Here is a 21,652-nt window from a genome sequence, read left to right as displayed (position 1 = left end):
GCTTCTGAGTCCTTGACATTTTCATGGGTGTAAACTGTAAACAAACAAGCAGCAGAGACAAAGGAAATGTTTTGTAAGTTGAGCATTTTATTTATTTTAGTTAAGCTTTTGGGGAAAAAAAAGGGAATGTAAAAAGCTGAAATTAATACAGTATTCAATTCCTCCTAACAAAACACTATCTGGTAAGTGTAAAAACAAAACAAAAGAGCAGTAACTTATACTAAACCAGTGCCATATAATTATTATTACCCCAAAATTCAGTACCATTGACAAAGAAATACTATAAATGCCTTGCAAAAAAATTCTATTTAACTGTAGAGTGGTATCAATGTGACAATCGTGATTCAGTCGACAAATATAAATTGTCCATAGATAATGAATAAAAAGTCATAAGGCCTGTTTACTATGAGGCCTTTCTGTTCTCAGGTAATATTTCACAGAAGTAATGTCTAAATCAAAAAAAGTCTATGGAGGACATTTCCGTGGGTGTAGTTCAAACAAAATCTCATCACAAGTTATTGCTGTGTCCAAGTGGCAGTGTTGTTGATTTATGTTTGGTCCGAGTTGTGTTTATTTCAGTCTTTAATTCATGTCATGATCGCTGACACTCTGCCGCAGATAATCTTCGTACAGCTTTTTCTGTAAGACGAAAGAACAATTTAATACGCATAAATGTTGTTGTTTATTCTGATACTATTACAAGGAACCAAAACTTTCCATACGCACTACCTTTTTGGTCTTTGCCACCTCCTGAACAAAGTCCAACTTCTCTTGCAACTGTCTTTTCTGCTTTCCTGACATAGTTGGTTGAGTCCTGCAAAGAGTAAATACTAATAATTAATTCTCCTTCTGCATGTGTAGCAAAAGATTGTGTTTTAATGTTCACTTAGTTCCAATATGCATTTAATATTATACACTATGGGTGATAAATATAATAACTGGAATAGAAATGTAATTGCGGTACCTGAAAGAGAATCGTGAAATCATGAGTAGGAGGAAAGAGGCCAGGATCATCCCACCGCAGCCGTAAATCTGCCGTTCTCGAGGCATTGCTTCAAATAAACGTACTGCGGGAACCTAGGGAGGTCACAAAGCGACAACCGTTTCAGAACTGACAGCTCAGTCAGCAAAAAGAAAAATGGCACGCCATGTATAGAGGATACCAACCAAATAAAGAGACAGGGCTTCGATTCCTTTGCTGCCCAAAGCTATCTCTAGAACCTCCTTGGACAGAGTGCCCAGTAGCAATACAGCCAAAAGAGTCATGGGGATGCAGAAGCCCAGTAGCATCAGGAAACAGCTCTTGCAGCGCGCACTTCGGTTCTCAATGCTGATGTGCCTTTGAGATGAAAAAATAACAACGTGAGACTTAACCTATAGTCCAAAATTTTTGTTACAAAAGGATATTTTATTATTATGACTGTTTTGTGTAGTACCTGTCATTGGTTATTTTATCAGTGATGGCTTCACTAATGATGTCACAATCCTTTTCTAGAGAATTGAGTGTATTCTGAACTGTCTGATTGATGGTCTTGTCGATGGTGCGACACACCTCCTCAATCTGGTTGACACAGCGGCTTGGCTACAAACAAAAATAAGCACTTCAGATTACAGGATAATTTGTTGGATGGAAGGCTACAAGGTGGACAGGTATTGAAATGTACCTTGTTTGGATTAGGAACGTAGATGGTGGGCATGTCAAAACCGCATTTGTTCAGTCCTGGTCGTTTACAGAGCTCCTGGACAATCTGCATCATTACTCTCTGAAAGAATACACATGAAGGATCTATAGTGAGAGTGAGCACAAAGACATGTATTTTGATATTGATATTTACTACTTGACTTTATTTAAAAAAAAAAAATCTATTTAGCTGACTGCAGGGTGGGGCAAGGCCCATTTACTTTGCACCTACCTGTCTGTCAGACTCTCCCCCGGCCTCATCCGCCTTACTGAGGTAGAAACGCAGACGATCTCCATGTTTGTCATTCAGGGCCTCCACAATGTTCAGGGTACGTTTGCAGAGAGCCTGACCCATCGGGTCAAAGAAGACCAGAATCAAGTCGCAGAGATCACCTGAGTAGGGACATGAGGAAGGCTATTACTTTTACCACACTGCATGGCAAAGAAAGATATGTTAAGAGGTCTTGACCCACCTAGCCACAGGACAACTTCATCCACGTTAAAGGGATACTTCATATCACCATCCACCAACCCAGGCGAATCCACAAAAGTCACCAGGCTGAAACGTTTCTGCCGTGACGTGCAGATTTCTGTGCTCAGATACTCTGCTACGCCTAGACAGCAAACAATAGGAATAATAATATAGATACAAAGGTCTACATTTTATGAAAGCTCACCTTTAAACTCTTGCAGAGGCTTGAAGTGGGGATATAAATGAAGGGTGGCATTTCCCTAAAAAAAAAAAAAAACTTTCTTCATACAGCAAGTATTGTTTGGTATTTGTTGGCATTGTTTGGAAAGTGTGTTTTGTTATTTTGGTCTCGTATCAAAATTTTAAAAGCGATCTTACCGTGAGGGATTCTCTCTTTCGTCCACTTGTAACAAAACTAAATCCCTGGGTCTCGATAGCAACACCAGTGCGCTGAATGTGCTCTTCGACATACCTGAAATCCAAAAAATTGAGTTAATGACGAAAGGTTATGGAATCAAATTTTGTTTGAAAGACCAGGGTGAAATATGTGAGATATGATTTACCAATTGATGAATGAGCTTTTCCCAGCAGAGTGGTTGCCCATCAGCATCACAGTAATTTTCTTTCTGGGGGGCAGCAACTTTACACCCACAGATTCAGCTATAGCAATCAAACCTGAATACATCCATAAATGTATTAAGAGTTATTGAAATCATTCCCCGTATAGTTGTTGTTTGAACAGTTTTGAAGATATTTTTTATTGTAATTATTGAATATCTAATATGTGATAGTTGTGAAAGCACCTGTCACCCAGATGCAAGTAAGCTTGGACACAGTACAGCAGATTTTAATCAAATAAATAGCACTTTAACGCATGTAAAGTGTTATTTTAACAATAATAATTAGATTTATGGAATCCAGAATTTCTTTCGTCGGCTATGTTTAAGGCAAGCAGTGAAAAGCTCGCCCGCCCATTGGGTGAATTTGAGATAAAATAATCGAGGAATTATGATAACGATCCCCTAAATCATCTTAAATTAGCTAACTACCGGTTAGCCATCTGCAGATCCGACCTCAGCTTGCTAGCATGTCCGCCGGCTAACTTTTTCTGAGCCAACTCACCACTGTCGGGTTCGGTGTACAGTTGATGACAATCCCGCAAAATGCGCTCATCGCATGTTACACCGCTAGATTTTAAATCTGCATTTGCTGCGCTCCTTCTTTTGCTTTTTCCAGACATTGTTCCGTTCACAGATATTCTAATAAAACATCTGCAGCCGCAATTTTGAGTTACAATGAGCGAAGGCTCCTTGTTTAGTTTGAATCGCCCCGGTACATCGAAACGCAGGAAAATGACGTCATAACCAGGCCACGTCAGCGACTTGAGCGGCTTTTTGTCGCAGTCACTTGTGGGTAATGTAGTTTTTAGAGTACAAACTGACCAATCGTGTCGCTTAAAATAAAGTCAGTTCATTTAATAATATAAACATTACATTATTTAAAATATAATGGAGACGTGATTTCAGTGTGCACTTTATAAACATTGTTATTATTTGTCTGCATTTCAATTCAGGCATGGCTAGAAAAATAGCAACAGAAGTATAAGACTGATTACTCATAATACAATGAACCATTTGACTACACTACATTAACAATAGTGAATAAAAAAATCATCAAGACAGATATAATGTACATACATCCTTGTCATTTATTGTGAGAAAAAATAAAAACATTGTGTTCAGTCATTTATATTCACATGTAAAGATCAATCTATGAAAGTTCATTGTGATTGTACTCTTATCTTTAAATTAATTAAGCTAATTGTGTTGTTCTCGCATGACCACATTGGGTTAATGTGATCCTTGTACACAATGAATATATTAGCATAATTTTCTCTCCAACAGAAATAATGTTCTCCTTGTCCTGTCGCATGTTAAGCTTCCCCCGGATCAGATGTTACTGCACAGTGTGTACGTGTAATACACACACAGGAGAGACACTGGCAAATCTGATTTTGTTTCTTAACAATGAAAAAAATCGATACAGTTGTATTTCATTTCAAAAATACACTTCAAGATCTCAGTGCCCAAATATTTCCTACATTGACTACCAGTGGGATTTCCTCTCTTTAGCAACAAGCTCCAGTAAATGAGAATGGCTCGCATAGAGTGGGAAGGACGTGTCCACATCAACCCACTGTACTTGGCCTGCGTCATCGCCAGCTTGCAACGGCAGCTCGCTCACACTGTTGCCTGCGTATAAACAAAGAGAGGGAAAAAAAAATGGATTCGCTAAACATGGCAATTCAGTGTCCAGCAAATTGTTGATGAAATAAAAAACACTATCTTCAAATCATGCATACCATTTTCATCATGGAAGTTGACTGCAACAGTCTCCATCCAAGCATTATCAGTGTTTCTAGGGTCATCTACATATCCCTTAAAGACCTGCAGAACAAAAAAAAAGGATTTTTCTTAAGCTCAACAAAATAGCTTATATTCTACGTTTATCATTATGTTCACTTGTATCTCATGTCAGCATTTTTCTTTTGACAAAAATGCTGGTAAATTTTTTTTCATCATTTGTCAGTTGCAAACCTCAAAACCAGATGATTTGAAGAGTTGGGTGATGCGCTCATGAATTTTTGATTTCTCTAATGGCGGTACTCCCAGCGAATTCAAAGCCTCTTCAGAAAACTCTCGCTGAAGTGTGAGAGAAACCTGCTCCCCTGGATCTACCATCCCCTAAAAAAAAAAGAGAGAAAATGTGAGTTTCGTCCTCATGGCAGAAATAACGTGAACAGGAAAGTGAAGAACACAAAATGTGGAAAAAGCCACCCACGCCTGGAATGGCCCACTCCCCACAATCTTTTCTCTTGATGGATACAAATTGCAGGATGGGCTTTTTGGAGACATGGTGAAGAATCTTTTCTCCTTTGGCATCTACTTTCCATCTGTCAGACAATGACATGCAAGTTGCAACAGGCAGAAGGTTAGATTTAAATTTAGAAGAGGAGCAATCTGAAAATTTGATATCGTAATAGGTAAAAAAAATACCTTGTGACAATAGGATCTGCAGCATGATTGGGTCCCCATCGCCCCAGCAAACCTCTACCGATCATCCCCGTGCGTCCATGAGGATTTCTAGAGAAGAATAAAAAAAACAAATGACGTCTTTGGTCGACTTGACGACCAGTCCAAACAGTATAATAACATCTCTCGCTCTAAGTACACACAGTGGCTTTCCATCTTCCACTTTGTAGCAGCCCTCAAAGCTTCTTCTGTCCACGGACCCATCCAAAGTATTGAACTGTGGCGAGAATAAACTGCAAGAGAAGGAAAAATTAATCAAATTTGAAATGCATGCAAATGTCACTGTTCAAAATACTGATGCTCACCCAATTTCAGGATCTGCCCATATTGGCTTTTTCGCCACTGAAGGATGAGTATAGTTGATTGGCTCATATCCTGGAAAGTTCTGACTCCAGTCCACCTGGGAATCACTCACTGGGAAGCGTTTGATTTGGGAGGCTGGGTACTCGGGGCATCTGGACTTTATGTGTGCTGAAGCTCTCATTGTGCAGACACTTTTGGAGCAGTTGGAGCAACTTGAACTGATGAGAGCGATTGATTGATTGACTCTGAAAGGATGGCCAACTGAGCAGGGGATGACAGCCCTGCAGGAAAGGAAACTTACTGAATATAGATAACAAAATCAATGGTAATGCAAACTGTAGCAAAAATAAAAGCCACCCGATTGCAACAATTATATCCATGATTTACGACTCAAAAGTAACATAATGTATCTCCAACGGTTTCCATTACTCAAGGCAGCTTTAAGTATTTATGACTAGAATCCAAACCTGAGTCCGTAAGTGTTGACTGTATACGGGAAGTCCAAAATGGTGAGCGCTAAACGAATCGGGATAATCCAGTTTTGTCGCAGTACAAAACGGATCATTCCTAGACGAAAATATTCAATAAATTCGTGCTTTTTTTATAAACACCTTGTCGCGTACCATTCGCGACGTAACCAGGAAGTACACTCAGTGACTTCGTCGTGACGCAACCAGGGGGCGTGGTCACAGTTGCACTCGTTTCCATAGAGATCCATTTATTTTATTCATTTGGAGGAAAATATTTCTTTGTCTAGTTCTTTTATCTATCTATCTATCTATCTATCTATCTATCTATCTATCTATCTATCTATCTATCTATCTAGCCATCTATCTATCTATCTATCTGTCTGTCTGTCTGTCTATCTTTATACATATACATATATTGAAAATAATAAAATCAGAACCAATATGTCCATTTAATATATCTATTTTCGTGGAATAAATCAGTAACATAACTGGACACGCCCACCCAAGGTTGCGCTATTCAATGCAACACGTTTGGTTTGGTGTAGTACACAGAGAAACTAGACAGGCGGTGCTTGTTTCAATAGATGGGAATTGGACATAACTCCGCCCGGCTAAGTAGACATGATTAGCAAATCTAACGCAACTGCATCACCGTAGCTCAGCACGCGCATTTACGCTCTGTACTCGGACCAAATCCCAGCTCGCGCACGCAATCCGTTTACGCTCGAAGAGAGGCCCCCGCTTCCCTTTGCTCCGTCTATCAAACATTCCAGTCCGTCAAAGCCTTAACTTGAGACGTGAAACCTTGCCGAGAGCGACGCAGGTCCCTCGGTGAAAACTCCCTGACAGAGAAGGCACAGGCAGGCGCGGCTTGGAGAGGAAGAATGGCGGATTCGAGCAGCACCGCAGCGGTCGGGGCCGCAACGTCAGCCTCCAACAGCGCTACTGCTGCTGGGGCGGCTGGCACTGTTGCGCATGATGGAGCGCCGGGTGCTACGGGGCAGAAACCCGCGTCAGAGTCTGTGAAGGGCCAAATCTTCGACGTGGGGCCCCGCTACACCAACCTGTCTTATATCGGGGAGGGGGCATACGGAATGGTGTGGTGAGTAGTACTTCTTTAATCAGTTGTTTTTCCCCCAACATCGGATAGTTGGTTACGATCAGCGAGTGTTACCCAGCCATGTTTTCCTGTACACGTCGCCAAGTGTCAAGCGTCAGAGCGTGGTTTGATCGAAATCAGACTGTTTTGTGGCTAGCAGGTTAGCAAACGAGCTACAGGCGTGGCTATGAGCTTTACAGGAAATGCTATAGAGAAGCTTGGCGCAGGACGCAGTTTACTGTCCTTCTCCAAGCTTACCCAAGTAGAATTCTCCGTTGTTTCAAGTTCCTTACCGATTGTATGCAACTATAGTCCCATGGTATAAAGAGTTATCGCTAAAGATAATCGGTTGTGCAGAAAAGGGTTTTGCAGAAGACGCAATGGGGATTTGCACCGAGGCCTCCCCTCTCTTGTTATCGCTGCTGGTGATCTGCAGCCTTGTGTGGGCACGTTGAGGGAAAACCTGTTGCGCACGATGCGAGATCACTGCCAACTCACTGCTGTCATTGCAATGGCAAGTCATTGCTGAGCTGTGAACATGACCACAAGTTACGTGGGGAGCATTTGGGCTCACGCCAGTCACTATACAATCATCTCCGAGAAGTATTGACGACATTGCGGTCTGTTTTGGTTGGTGTCATCGAGATCATACGATTCTGCTGTTGATATTTTAGGCACGCTTGAATGACTAGCCTGGTGGAGAAAGTACTCACACAAATACTTGTGTAAAAACATTCTGGTTGAAGAAGTGAAACAAAAAAAAAACTTCTGCTTCACTTACATCTCTGCCCTCATGTGAGATGATGTGTGAGAATTTGTTCTCAGAATTCTCATGCACATACTGGTACTTGAGTCTGGTCCAGAGATTGTGCATTTTTTTTTATGTTAGCACATACTTGGGAAAAAATGTCAAGAATTATTTTCCATATAAGCTCCATGGAGCTAAGAAGACTCCTCAAGTTTTGGTTAGCTGATGCTAAAACAGCGTTAAATGCATTTTGTGTCCCATTTAATGCACGATCCAGTACTTCTGAGCTCTACCTGGTCACGTCTTCACTTCTACACCTACTCCAAACGGTGTAGGTGTAGCATACACCTCCAGTTGTCCACAGTAAAGCGATGTGTCACATGCTCAACTCTGCAGCTCCGACTTCTCCAACGCCCCATCATCAGCCTCGCTCCTGCTATCTCGTATGAATCCCGCAGTGTGTAACATGAGCCCTGTTTTGTGCCCGCTCTTCTCCACATCCAGCTCTGCCCTGGACCACGTGACCAACCAGCGCGTGGCCATCAAGAAAATCAGCCCTTTTGAACACCAAACCTACTGCCAGCGCACACTGAGGGAGATCAAGATCCTTTTGCGTTTCAACCATGAGAATATCATCGGTATCAATGACATTCTAAGAGCTCGCCACATCGACAACATGAGAGACGTGTATCCTTTTTTCTTACCATGCTGTTACGTAATCTAAATCGGCCGCTCTCCGACTCTGCTCCTTGACTCGAGTACTTCCAGTTACATCGTGCAGACGCTGATGGAGACAGACCTGTACAAGCTGCTCAAGAGCCAGAAGCTGAGCAACGACCACGTCTGCTATTTCCTCTATCAGATCCTGCGAGGCCTCAAGTACATCCACTCTGCCAACGTCTTGCACCGGGACCTCAAGCCCTCCAACTTGCTTATCAACACCACTTGCGACCTCAAGGTCAGCCCTCACGTACATGGTTGTAGCTGTTTACAATCAGGTCTCCAGTATATCAACAGAGAAGGAAACACGTACGGCCTCACATCACACTTGTGAGCTCTCATTAGGCGGACTTGAAGCCTCGGATTATCCGATCATGTGGGAAGCGGAGAACAAAAGCGGCACCTGTTGCTGTGGCTTTCAGATGCATTTTATTCATGCACAAAAATAGCTATGATCACATTTGCATGATGTCAATTTACAGAATGGATTCACCATCCAGTGAATGCAGGAAAAAAAAAAAAGTTTTGATGACAATTCATTTCGTCCTAAGATTTGCGATTTTGGACTGGCACGGATCGCTGACCCTGAGCACGACCACACAGGATTCTTGACCGAGTACGTGGCTACGCGTTGGTATAGGGCTCCAGAAATCATGCTGAACTCAAAGGTGAGCTGTGCCTGTGCATGTCTTAGGCTGACTGAGTAGATTGTTAACCTGTTGCGTATGCCTCAGGGCTACTCTAAGTCCATTGACATTTGGTCAGTGGGCTGCATCCTGGCTGAGATGTTATCAAACAAGCCCATCTTCCCTGGGAAGCATTACTTGGATCAGCTTAACCACATTCTGGGTGAGTTCTCATCCTTGTGAACACCTGAATAGCCATTTTAAAAAAAAGAATGTTGCTAATATCTCCTCTATGTAGGTGTTCTTGGATCTCCATCCCAAGAAGATCTGAACTGCATCATTAACATGAAAGCCCGAAACTATCTGCAGTCCCTGCCTGAAAAACCCAAAATCCCTTGGGAGAAGCTTTTCTGCAGGGGCGACTCAAAAGGTCTAATTTTTTTTTTTTTGCATACATTTAAATGATGTTTAACAGCCCTGAAATGACATGATTATTATTATTGGTTTATTTTTTTTTCTGCTGGTCAATCAAATGCAAATGTTTAACTCGTACAGCTTTGGACCTGCTGGGCCGCATGTTGACCTTTAACCCCAACAAACGTATCAGTGTTGAGGAGGCACTGGCTCATCCTTATCTGGAGCAGTACTACGACCCCACGGATGAGGTATACTCGCAAAATAACACAAATATTCTTTTAAATTTAAATTCTATTAAAAATTGACTTTGCATGAATTTAGCCTGTCAAAAAGTGAAAGACTTTGGCCAACCTCACCAAATAATAACACAATAATTGTGTTTGTTTGTAGCCAGTGGCAGAAGAGCCCTTCACTTTCACCATGGAGTTGGATGACCTTCCCAAGGAGAAGCTGAAGGAACTAATCTTTGAAGAGACGGCTCGCTTCCAGGAGACCTATCAGGGCTCCTGAGACACACAGGTAAAAAAAAAAAAGAAATTTACTTTTTGGGTTAAGATCTTGAAAGTAACCCTGTTTTCTTCCTTTAGTCTAAAAGGGTCTCTACGCCAACCACAGGATTGGAACCTGAAGCCCCGCCCCCCCTCAGATGACATGCTTAAATACAAGAAAATGCATCCTCAAAAATCCAAGGAAAAGATAAAAACTCAGAACATTGGCTGCTTTTCTTTCCATTTCCACCGCAAGAAAGCTAAGTGTTTGAATTTGATTTGCGTGGTTAGGTGGGGCCGCTGCGGCTCTTCGCTCTTTACTCTCCTCTGCACTCTTCAGTTTGCTCTGTCCTGTTTTTTTCCAGCCCCCTCTCCATCATGATCTCCTTTCATTACCCGATCAATCTCTTCTTCGTTGTTGTTTTTTTCCCCCAGCTCTCTTGCACACAAATATAAACGATTATTCCTTATTAATCAACACCATTACTCTGTCTTGCTACATACGTGTACAGTAGAACATACAAACGAGGGCTAAAAGAACGGGGGGGTGCTTGTTGTGTGGGGTTTATGTACATTGCATACAAAAACTTTAAAACAAAAAAAAGCTTTTTTTCTTTTTAAGGAGGCTCGTCATAGCTTTCATTCATACGCAATTGTTTGCTTTAAAAAAAAAAAAATCAGCTTCCTTGTATTTATATGTTTGATTGATCTGTGCAAGTCATTTTAAACGTTTGACATTCAGGCAAATGTTTTCACTGGCATGTTTGCAGGTTTACAGTTTTTTTTCTTTTCTAAATAATGTTCATATGAATGCATGCATTCCTGAAATTAACCAAAGTGGATGAGAGATGCAAGAAAGTGGGCAGCGACCGGATTGATCAACGTGTTTTGTTTTTTTGAAATGTTTCTCGAGCTGCTACAGCTCAGACAAAGGCAGTTTGAACTCACCCTCTTATTTGTTAGTCACACTAAGGTGTGGTTCAAAGCAAGTCAGTCATGTTGCCAAGTCTCATAAAGCTCCAGAATACGCTCGGATGCTTTCTGCAATGTGCACCTACTCGGTTATTATTCTGCATTTGAGGTTGTATGAGCGGTAAAAGCACAAGTACAGTACATAAAAGACAGTCGGCCAGTGAGATGAACTCATTTCCCCTCCTCCGCTCGATATTAACACCAAGGAAGCCACCACGGCATCCTGTTACTGATAACTCATTTGGCTCGCTTAGCTCCGTTGCTCAAGTGCATGACAAGGAAGCATACGCTACTTAACATTAGGAATGTTTCGAGTAAAATTTCAGGACGGACCTCGAAAATGAAAGTCAAATTTTATGAGGGGAGCACTTTGTTGGGATCGTGCCATTTTACAACCAAACTGTCAGTTGAAGTCAGGAAGTCTTTTCAGGTTGGAATCATTTTTGCCTCAGTAAACGTGTGAGTGTGTATGTGTGTGTTGAGTAGTTGGACAGTTTTTTTTTTTTCTTTTTCTCCTCCCCCCTAAGAGCGGCTCCCTCCTGTGACTACTGGTGAAACTGCATGTGACTTAAAGCACCCAAAACGTCACATTCAACTCTTTTGTGTTGCTTTTGTGCGCCCATCTTCTCTGACGTTGTTTAACCAGTTGCCATAGTGACCCGCCCAACAAGTGGCATTGTTTCTCATTGTTTTCTAGTGTGTGTGTGTCTTTACGTACTGCTACTTGGGGGGACCGCCACCCCCTTGCGATCAACTCAGCAATCGCTTAGGTGGTCCCGACGCCGGAGCGCTTTTTCAAATGTCGTCCAAAGCTGTCGCTGTTCTTTCAGAAGCCATAGCCAGCACTATGACTGTCCCAACAATGGGTGTGAGGCTTTTTTTGTGCTCGTGGTGAAAAAATCCATCGACGAATTCGCCTTCCCAACACTTGCCACGCTTTACTCAAAAGGGCTGCCTCCGTCCCTGCCTCCCTTTTTTCCTGTGTGCACTTCTTTCCAGCCACGACTTTGCCAATCGCCACCACTTTTTTCAACCCAATCAGCACGTCTGCACTTTTTTTTTTTTTTTTTTTGGTCCTCAGTCTTTTCCATCTGTCTGATCCTGCTCACTCAGCTTTAAGTGTCATGCTTTGTGTATGTGTGATTTCAGTCAAGTCTGTGTATCTATAGTAATCATCAGCCAAGATTTTTTTTTGTTCTCCTAATTTTGCGTGTTGGCTCTATTCATGCGTTTTCAGAGGTGAGATTTTTGAGGTCTTACATAAAAATAACGTGTTTGTTTCATTTGAGTATCCATCAGCCATCAGTACGCCAACCCTGCTTGCTTTTTTTTTTTTTCTCCTCTGATGTGACATTAGATTAGGTCGCCATGGTTCCCAACCAAGAGGACAAGGTTTTGCAATCGCACACACATACACACTCTTTAACTGAGAAGTGTATCTGCGTGAGTCTGTGAAATGTTGCACTTGAACATGTCATACACATTCACACAGTATTGATGATTCTAGTGGCCCGTCTGTCATGCGGCCTGGTTCCAGATATCGTTGTTTTTAAATGGTTGTTCTTATTATTACCGTTGTTATACTGGTGAGGTTTTTTTTTTTATTTAAAAGGGAGTTAAAGTTGTATCATTTTTTTTTAATAATCAGTATCATTTATTTGTATTTTTTTTTCTTCTTAATTTGTCTTATGGGCGTGATAATTATTGATAGTCTTTTCTGTATTTCGGATTTTTTTTTCTTCTTGGATTTTTCCCTCCAAGTTCTTTTTAAGGAATTATTTTTAAGGAGTTATTTGTCGATTGTCAAAGAGATATGAGTTAAGGGTTGTAGTATGTATATTGTATGGATATTAATTAAATGATTAACAAAGCAACAAAATTATATTGCATATAATTGAATAAAAATTTCCTGATACTGTTGCAGTTATGGTTAATTCTTTTTCTCTTTTTATCATTTATATTTCTCTGTATTTATGAAATAAGTGTGATTCAGACCTGGGATGATTACTTGTTTTATTCAATATAATAATCATTAGATAAAAAAACATCTATTTAAATCAGAGCTGGGCAAACTTTTGTGCTCAAGTAAAAAAAAAAGTATTTTAGTAATATTTAGTATTCATGTAAAATAGTTTAAGTAAAATACAAAGCCCATTTTAATTATATTTAACATTTTAATAATACAACAATAGTTTGTGAGGATTTATAAAGTGACAAAATCCACCAGTTTCTAAAATCGTCTTACAATTACGGTGAGTTTGACAGTCCGCCTCTCACTTTAATCCAACCTGTTTATCCAGCCGCGCCACTTTCACATCCTCCTTTACAACACGTCTCGACACGCTACCGCCCTTCCTCTCGGACGTTTTCTCGCCTGGAAATAGCAATTAAAATGATTCGTACTGTACTTTCATTGTTTGCTTAATTATAGCCACATAACCAGAATCATGTAGCCAAAGAGTCCAAACTGCTAATGTGGGAAAATATTTATTTTGCATTGATTGGTTTGCTCTATGCTTGTAAAAAAAAGTCTTGATTCACTTCATAGTGGCTTACGTAAATATGTCACACTATTGTTCATCACATTCTAGTTTTCTAGTTGATAGTCTCATTAACATTCCTGTACTGAGACATTTACTATAATACATTTGCACACTGTTAATCAAAATGCATTCAAGTTAATTAACCTGCCACTTGTCTTTTATAAATACATTGTATAGTATCTGTTATAATGCACATCCTGTCACGGAGAGCAAACAATTTTCAAATAGTCAACCTCCAATGTGTGTTTTATACAAATAGCTGCCCAGTACTGTTTCAGGGAGAGGCCAGCCGTTAAGGTAAAGGTCAGCTGTGGTGCTTCATTAACTCATTTATACAGCTCCGCTTCCAGATATCTTTACGGCAAGACTAGGAAAGCTTGTGTGCCAACATTGTCGAACATTGACAGCAATACCTGTCTGTCGAGATTTTCTTTTAGGTGGCTAAAGACAATAGGTAGTCTCCTACTGATATAGATATCGCTCTGTTAAAACTGACTTTTTTTTTCCAAGCAACTTACCACTTTGTTAGTTCAATCCGACGAGAGAGCTTGCAGAGATTTTTAAAAGAAGATGAGCTGTTTTTGGTGTGTCGCTCTCCCGGTGTTGGGTGGGTACATCCTCACCTCGTTATACCTGCTGAAGAATCCTCAAATTCTTCATAAGAAAAAATGCACAAGCTTCTATTGTACACATATTTCCCACAGAGGAGGTAAGGAAGAGAATAATTTATTGGAGTGTAACTTTAGCCTCGTGTCTTTCATAGCAGCAAAAATGAATGTGTTGTTAAAAGTAGCTCATAAAGCAGTATGCAAGAGCTCAAACTAAATAAAATTCTTGTTAAGATAACTGTTTACTATCTTACCAGGATGTGGAGAGCGGATAGAAAGCACCATGGAGGCCTTCAGTCAGTGAGTAATATTTTTTTGTCTGTATATATATATATATATATATATATATATATATATATATATATATATATATATATATATATATATCATCTATTTTTCAAAACCATTGTAGTACTGTATAAAGGCCTAATTATCAGAATACTTTTGGATCTAAGTCATAATGAATTGACTCAATTTTTGGAACTAACATTAGTTCCCCTAATTTTTAGCGCAGTGGATCAAGGAACGCAAATGTTGGAGCTAGATTGTCACTTGACGCGTGACGGATATGTGGTTGTGTCACATGATGAGAATCTTTTGAGGCAGACAGGTCATGATGTCACCATGTCTTCAGTCAACGTTCAGGTAGGGGGGGGAGAGAGAAAACCAGATATAGTTTTAATACAATCAACATTTACAAGCTCCATGTATTTATTTTTGTACAGGATTAATATGGATAAATATGTTCTTCCTATGGCTTTTCTAGGATTTACCCTTGTACAAGGAAAAGCTTGAGTTGACATTTTATCAAGGTGAGACACTCCCATGTAGTAGATTATTCACAAGTGGCAAACAAAAACAATTCAAAATAAATGATGTCACTTTTGTTATCATAACTTGTATCCACCAGGTCACTACAGCAGTGGTTCCGACAGGGAATTTACTTTGCTGGAGGATGTGTTTACAAAGTTCCCAGAGATGCCAATCAGCATTGAGATTAAAGAGGACAACAGCCAGTTGATAGAAAAGGCAATGATGACACCAAAAAAAACTTTTATATAACTTTTATAATTTGTTCATTGTACGGCAGCATAACCTTTTGTGTCCTAGCTAGTTAAATTCCATCCATGATAAGATTTACAGATTGTCTTCTAGTTGAACATTTGCACTTTTTTTTACAAGTAACGTGTTCGCACGTAAATCACACGTGTTGCTTGATATTTGCCTTACTTTGATTGTAAACATTTCTGTGTTAGGTGTCTGAGCTGGTCAAACGCTACCATAGAGAAAAGATCACCGTCTGGGCATCTATGAATTCCAAAATCTTGAGCAAATGCCGCAAAACGGTAAATGAAAGAAAATGGTTTGATGTTTGCAATGTGTGAATCTCAATATCTTTTGGTGTCTTTCACTCTAGAATGGAGCCATGCCGTATAGCTTTTCCTTATATCGAGGTGTGCTCCTGCTGTTTCTCTTCTATACTGGCCTACTGCCCTTTGTTCCACTGGGAGAGAGTTTACTCCAGTTCTACTTACCACGCGTAATCAACAGGTGGCCAAGTCAAGATGAAACTGGCCTGGTTTTTTTTTTTTCTTCTGGAGTGTAATGTTTGCTCCATGTTTCATGTGTTGCAGGACGTTTATTCCTGAGGAAAACATTTTGAGGAACAGATTGATCGTCACTTTAATAGAAAAGTGAGAGAATGGTTTTCTTAAACACTCTTGTTTTACACGCTGAGATTGACTACCAGTATAGAAAATATTCTTTCATATTTATTTTGAAAATGATTTTAAAGGAGTTATTTTCACAATCTGTGTCAAAATTGTTGACTTTGAATTTTTTCATGATTGTAGAGTTACTATGAGGAAGAGTCTCTTTAAACATCTTGCAGCCCGTGGAATTCAGGTATGAAGCTATTGTTCATTTTATCCTCGATTGGGTAAACTGAAATCGTACTTATTCTCAAATAACAAGGAATGCATGACCTTGAAACACCCCCCCCCCCCCCCCTTCCGCTTAAGCATTTAATGGGTGAGTTCATCCAAACTATATAAAGCACACACCACCACAGTGAATGTTTTTGCTCCGTCCTGATGTCATTTCTGCTGGGATGAGCTCACCCCCGTAGTTAGACCATGAGTGGACTTCCTAATTGTTTTAGTGTGAAAACAATTGATAGCAAAATGCCATCATCGTATTACATCTGGCACATTGGAATGAGATGATTTCAAGAGAGTATAAAAGAGGACAAAAGTCCAAAGCTTGCTAATGGGAAGGATTTACTTGTGATTGAATGACCGATTGTTACTGGTAATCAGTAACATCTTGTGTAACAATTGGTGAGTATATCGTTATGAAATTTTTAATGAAAATGTCAAAATTTGAGATTTTTTGTTTTGTTTAACTTTGCAACTTTGCAGGTGCATTTGTTTGTGTGCAACACAGATGAAGACATAAGAGCGGCATTCGAAGTGGGGGCAACAGGGGTGATGAGTGACTATCCCGCACGTCTGTCGGGCTACCTCCTCAGAAACACTAATTTCGGTAATAGGGGACTTGATGTCTCCACATTTGAACACAGAAACTCATAAATGGCAGCTTTTTGGTACGCGAAGATTGAAATAGACCAAGAAGCTCATATTAAGTGTCAGATCAGTCTGACAAATCTTTCAGGATTACACATTTAGAGTATGCCTGATTCGTTTCCATGGTCTCCACCAATCATCCTGGCACAGCTCAGTATTACATTAATTTTCCTGAGTAACATGACCTCACAGTTCATTCCTTACGATAAAGACTGTGATTACTTAGAATGAATTATCTTCTGCGCTGAATGCATGATTACCAATTGTAGGTTTCAATGTGATAACATGACAAGAATGAACAAAGAAGTAAATATAGAAAGAAAACAGTGTGTTCACTTTGTCAAGGCATGGTCAAAGTCTGACCGCATTATTGTGGTACTAATCAAACAGTCTCTCTCGAGAGAGAGAGGGAGAACAAAGGCTGTATTTTTCTGACCCGATTAGCTATGCTTTGCATTGGGACAAGTGGGTAATGGAATATGAATGGGTCATTGACGTCAACACTTTCAAGGAGAAAAGGTACTCTTCCAGCAAGCAAATTCAGCTTGCTTGTGGACAAAGATTTTAAAATATAGAATGGTGCATTGCCAAGAAATATACATGTGTATTGGTTTGTAGGTTCTGATCAAGAGCCAAATAGTTTTTGCAATCTGTTGTGAAATGTAAACTGCAATGGGTCGCTTACGTAATGTAGCATATAACAACAAATCACATTTGTTGAGCAGGTTTCACCTCACGAGTAAGTTCTAAAAATAACCCACTCAGTTATAGAACCTTGGGATTTCTTTGAAATGTTGTAAAATTGATCATTTGAAAATATAAACACGATTTGTAGAAATTAAGTGTAGCATATTGAAATGACTACCTTGATAAATCATTAAGATTGGTGTATTCACAAACATGGATATTATTAATTATTATTAATAAAATAATTAAATGTAATTCAACCATATTTGTTGTTTCAGAAGTGTGTGTGTGTTCCCAATTACTACCCAAGAAGTAGCTCTCATTTTTAAAAAGGTTGGTGACCCCTGGTTACGTAAATTAAACTTGGGGAAAAAACAAACATTTGACTATGCACTTATTTTGGTTATGTTTATAGAACATAAAGCCTCACACAACAATGATACTTTCTGATCACATCTTACAGCAAAAAATATTTTTAAATATAATACTAGACATTTTTTTATGTTTTAAAATAGTATAGGACAGTAAATTCCAGAAACCAAAAAGCAGGAAATGATTAGCCACTGCTTTGGGAACAGTGCAAACGAGCTCACGTGACGTTCAATCTGATTGGTTGACCCACATTCTAAAGCTTATTCCGAGGTTCCTATTGGTTGAAATCTTTTGTTTTGCCCTCCCATGTGCTTCAGACTTCCCCCCCAAGTATGTTTTCATAAACAAACCACATTTTTCATCCGTCTGCTGCGCGATTAGTCACGAATGTGTCAAATTGCTCGACACTCTCTTTTTTTCGTAACAACAAATATATTCTTTGGACTCGATTACGTTTTGCAAAGAAACGCGGTACCGCATGTCATAAACAGAAGCCGTTTGTATTGTCTTTATTGTCCAAGACGTCAACGCGTGGTGGGCTTCTTGCTGTGAGCCCGATTTACGCTTCGTACCATTTTAGTCTTCTTTTTTTTCCACTTGATAATCACACTGATCCACAGTGTGTTGGCAGAAAAGAGACTTGATATCGGGAGGTAAGTGGCTAAACGCGGGAAGAAGCTGCAGTGCGCATTTGAGCTGCTGCAATGTTGTGACAGTGCGGAGATAGCCAAGATGCTAACTTAAACCTAGGCTAGGTTCGAGATAATCGATCAGCTCAAGCTGCTCCATTTTATTTTAAATCCAGTGTTGTTGTATTTAATACTAAATTTGAGGTGATGGTGCTTTTTTTTGGTTCTATGTTGAAGCAGGATGCCACAATAGACGTGTCCGAACATAACTCTTGCTCTACGTGCTCTGGCTGAGCCATTAAATGTGACAAAGAAAGCTAATTATTATGAACATTTCAGATCTGTTTTTTTTTTCTCGTAGTATTGATTCTATTAGCAGATCATTAATTTATGATTTGCAAATGTTGAACTAGCAGAGGTCATTTTTTTTATGTAGTTGTAAAATAAAACCAAGTTGTTATCAAACAAAACAAAGGACAACTCGTATGTCATTGGCATGGTTAAATGAATCAAGAAATATAATTAAGTGTAATAAAGAAATAATATTTTGAAAAATAAAGTAGAATTGTATCATTTGCACCCATGGTGACTCATGGGCACCCTATTGTCCCATGGCACCCCAGTTGGAATGGTTTATTCAATAAAATATAGTGCATATACATGATAAGTTTCTTTGCAAGAACCTGATGAGCAAGAATAATGTGGCATCTCTTTCCTTGCTCAGATATGGTGAAGCTGACAAAAGCCAAGACGTTCCAGGCTTACCTGGACTCTTGTCACCGCCGCTACAGCTGTGTGCACTGCCGCGCCCATCTAGCCAACCATGATGATCTAATCTCGAAGGTCAGCTACCACCTTTTTGTTGTATTTATCACATCACATGGCGTGAGTATTTCCAAACGCCAACTACTGTTGCACTATCCCCGAAATTCCGAGATTTCTTCACAGTTCAAGTGTTTGTAAACAATGTACAAGAAGTATTGTTTGACCTTATAATGCCCTATTTTTGTTTTTGGGGCGGTTAGATTGGGAACATAAGAGAGTAGGGACATCCCTTGCTATTATAATTTTTAATTGTGTGGTGAAACTGGTAAAACTGCACTGACATAAAACGTCAACAATCTGGGCTAGGCTCCAAGATAATCTTTGGAGGGTTTCTTGTTGGTTGATTTGTCTCTTTTGTTTTTTCCATAATAGTCGTTCCAAGGAAGTCAAGGCAGAGCTTACCTCTTCAACTCTGTGTGAGTATTTTGATTTCAGTTTTACTTTGTACTGACAATATGCCAAACTGGTTAATCTCCATTTAAAAGTCTTCTCATTGGACTAATTCTATATGTAGGTTAAGGATAGAATTGTTATCCCTCTTCTTGTAATGTTTGAATGAGTCCAGTTAGAGCATCAACAGTTTCCCAGTATCAGTATTGACACAAACCTGATACCGCACAGATAATTTGATTTACTCGAGTGGACCTTGAAGTTGGGCGTTAGCCATGCTACTGTTGGGTTAGTAGGTCAGTAAAACACAGGCCGTGACCTTAAGATTGGATGTAATCACTGGGAATAACAGTATCTAGTTTCAGGCTAAATTTATTGAGGTCTGAAAAGTGTCTTTGTTTTAGAGACACACAATCACAACATGTGACGTCTATCTGCCGTTTGATGATTTTCAGGGTGAACATCGGCTGTGGTCCTGCAGAGGAGAGGCTGCTGCTCACGGGACTTCACGCAGTGGCTGATATCTACTGTGAAAACTGTCACACTACCCTGGGCTGGAAATATGTAAGTATCCACACAAGTTAGAAGTTACTGTTAGGCCGGATGAGTTTGAAATTGCTAAACATTTCCTGTCCTTACAACCGACGTCTCCTTTTCGCAGGAACAAGCCTTTGAATTGAGTCAGAAGTACAAGGAAGGAAAGTACATCATCGAGCTGTCCCACATGATAAAAGACAACGGCTGGGACTGAGCGGGAAGTCGTCATTGTTCTCCATGACTTTTGTTTTCCAAGTTGCATCTCCCCTCGTCTTAGCAGGGCTCCAGTGTAGCTTCCCTCATCCCGCGTTGGACCCGTCGCTGTGCCACACTTTCACTCTCCATGGCTTGGCCATGAATAGCATGTGATGCCTTATCTTCCTCCTTTCTTCGTGTGTTTTCCAGCAGCCACAGCAAGGTTTCTGATAATGCAGTCTTAATTGCTAGTTGTGCTTGGTGTAGGTGAGAATGACTGTAGGGTTGGTTGGTTATTGGATTTTTAGGCGTGTGTTTGAGTGATGAACCTCTTACCAGTGATCTATAATCAAAGTAGGGTAAAAGCCGGTGCAAGTCATGCAAAAGTGACCCCCCCTCCTTAAGTTTACAATGCCGTTTTAGATACATCTGGCCAAGGTGCAGATTCTACAAATGAAAAAATGAAGAAGCATTTATTTTTTAACAATTATGATCATTTCTGGTTTTACATGAAGATAGGAACTTCAGAGTGTCACAAATACAAGTTGGTGAATAGTAATGGTAATCATGCCCCATGCACATTCCCTGCAGGCAATTTTAAACCTGAACTATCTTCTGCTTTTAGGTATGTGAGTCTGTGCGTACATGTAAACCTGTTTATTCAGCTCTGTGGGAAATTCGGGAGGCCAAAGAGCACATATTCAGTCAAGTGTGGGCGTGTCAATAGCAAAACTGGCTCTCTGGTAGGTGTCAGATACTTGAATTTGATCATTTGATTTTAAGTCAATGTGTCTCACAGGGATTGAATTTCAAAAGTTTGTTTGCAGTGTATGCCTGGAGTTTTACCTGCACAATTAGGATATCCACTGCTTGCTGACATTTTAGAGATCAAGCCTCTTGTGTTTGTGTGCAGTGTAACACTTGAGAGGCCCTTGCAGCTTCCATTTATTCAATCATGTTTGAGCAATGCGTGATTAGAATTACAGCATATTTATGGTGATTTTTTTATTGTCTGCTTCTTTTCATTAAAGCATAATTTTAATCTGATCTTTCATTAAAATACAGTCCATCTGTAATGTGTGGTGCTGATTTCCTCATTGATTAGCATGTGTGGAATTTGAACCAATGTCAAATACACAGATACAAATTATACAGTTAGTCACGTGAATTTGGCTGGCACATTTTGAAAAAAA

The 21,652-nt window shown here is 39.9% G+C and overlaps 5 protein-coding genes across 10 annotated transcripts; 3 read left to right on the top strand and 2 right to left on the bottom strand.

The window, feature by feature from the left end:
• Window positions 1-67: 67 nt before the first annotated feature.
• si:ch211-11k18.4 (uncharacterized) lies at window positions 68-3,517 on the bottom strand. Its single transcript, XM_049745153.1, has 12 exons — window positions 3,276-3,517; window positions 2,717-2,828; window positions 2,532-2,625; window positions 2,359-2,413; window positions 2,155-2,295; window positions 1,914-2,074; window positions 1,665-1,763; window positions 1,437-1,582; window positions 1,168-1,339; window positions 965-1,077; window positions 730-814; window positions 68-639 (listed from the first exon to the last, which is right to left on the bottom strand). The coding sequence occupies exons 1-12, from the start codon at window positions 3,391-3,393 to the stop codon at window positions 583-585; spliced, it is 1,353 nt and encodes a 450-aa protein (XP_049601110.1). The 5' UTR covers window positions 3,394-3,517; the 3' UTR covers window positions 68-582.
• Window positions 3,518-3,838: 321 nt separating this feature from the next.
• Window positions 3,839-10,132, bottom strand: nudt9 (nudix (nucleoside diphosphate linked moiety X)-type motif 9). 3 transcript variants are annotated; one of them, XM_049745156.1, is made up of 8 exons: window positions 9,985-10,132; window positions 5,551-5,829; window positions 5,389-5,478; window positions 5,210-5,296; window positions 4,995-5,106; window positions 4,751-4,897; window positions 4,516-4,600; window positions 3,839-4,405 (listed from the first exon to the last, which is right to left on the bottom strand). In XM_049745156.1, the coding sequence occupies exons 2-8, from the start codon at window positions 5,727-5,729 to the stop codon at window positions 4,260-4,262; spliced, it is 846 nt and encodes a 281-aa protein (XP_049601113.1). In that variant the 5' UTR covers window positions 5,730-5,829; window positions 9,985-10,132; the 3' UTR covers window positions 3,839-4,259. The 3 variants fall into 3 exon arrangements, with proteins under 3 accessions (XP_049601113.1, XP_049601111.1, XP_049601112.1); XM_049745154.1 differs by lacking the exon at window positions 9,985-10,132 and adding an exon at window positions 7,411-8,370; XM_049745155.2 differs by lacking the exon at window positions 9,985-10,132 and adding an exon at window positions 6,016-6,239.
• mapk3 (mitogen-activated protein kinase 3) lies at window positions 6,660-13,011 on the top strand. The gene is made up of 9 exons (XM_049745157.2): window positions 6,660-7,120; window positions 8,370-8,552; window positions 8,634-8,823; window positions 9,137-9,253; window positions 9,320-9,434; window positions 9,510-9,641; window positions 9,767-9,876; window positions 10,019-10,147; window positions 10,216-13,011. Exons 1-8 carry the CDS (start codon window positions 6,903-6,905, stop codon window positions 10,136-10,138), a joined length of 1,185 nt encoding a protein of 394 aa, XP_049601114.1. The 5' UTR covers window positions 6,660-6,902; the 3' UTR covers window positions 10,139-10,147; window positions 10,216-13,011.
• Window positions 13,012-13,507: 496 nt separating this feature from the next.
• gdpd3a (glycerophosphodiester phosphodiesterase domain containing 3a) lies at window positions 13,508-17,776 on the top strand. 4 transcript variants are annotated; one of them, XM_049745160.2, is made up of 10 exons: window positions 13,508-14,238; window positions 14,497-14,539; window positions 14,749-14,884; window positions 15,006-15,051; window positions 15,150-15,268; window positions 15,496-15,585; window positions 15,657-15,790; window positions 15,874-15,933; window positions 16,093-16,144; window positions 16,660-17,776. In XM_049745160.2, exons 1-10 carry the CDS (start codon window positions 14,202-14,204, stop codon window positions 16,828-16,830), a joined length of 888 nt encoding a protein of 295 aa, XP_049601117.1. In that variant the 5' UTR covers window positions 13,508-14,201; the 3' UTR covers window positions 16,831-17,776. The 4 variants fall into 4 exon arrangements, with proteins under 4 accessions (XP_049601117.1, XP_049601119.1, XP_049601116.1 ...); XM_049745162.2 differs by having other exon boundaries at window positions 13,514-14,238; window positions 14,754-14,884; XM_049745159.1 differs by having other exon boundaries at window positions 14,198-14,340.
• A 465-nt stretch (window positions 17,777-18,241) lies between these two features.
• On the top strand, window positions 18,242-21,535 carry ypel3 (yippee-like 3). The gene is made up of 5 exons (XM_049745168.2): window positions 18,242-18,536; window positions 19,237-19,355; window positions 19,710-19,753; window positions 20,183-20,291; window positions 20,389-21,535. The coding sequence occupies exons 2-5, from the start codon at window positions 19,239-19,241 to the stop codon at window positions 20,476-20,478; spliced, it is 360 nt and encodes a 119-aa protein (XP_049601125.1). The 5' UTR covers window positions 18,242-18,536; window positions 19,237-19,238; the 3' UTR covers window positions 20,479-21,535.
• The last annotated feature ends 117 nt before the right edge of the window (window positions 21,536-21,652 follow it).

Source organism: Syngnathus scovelli, chromosome 16, assembly GCF_024217435.2.
Source record: "Syngnathus scovelli strain Florida chromosome 16, RoL_Ssco_1.2, whole genome shotgun sequence".
Classification (NCBI taxonomy): domain Eukaryota; kingdom Metazoa; phylum Chordata; class Actinopteri; order Syngnathiformes; family Syngnathidae; genus Syngnathus; species Syngnathus scovelli.
Note: the sequence above shows the minus strand (reverse complement) of the source record. Positions and strands in the feature narration are given on the sequence as shown.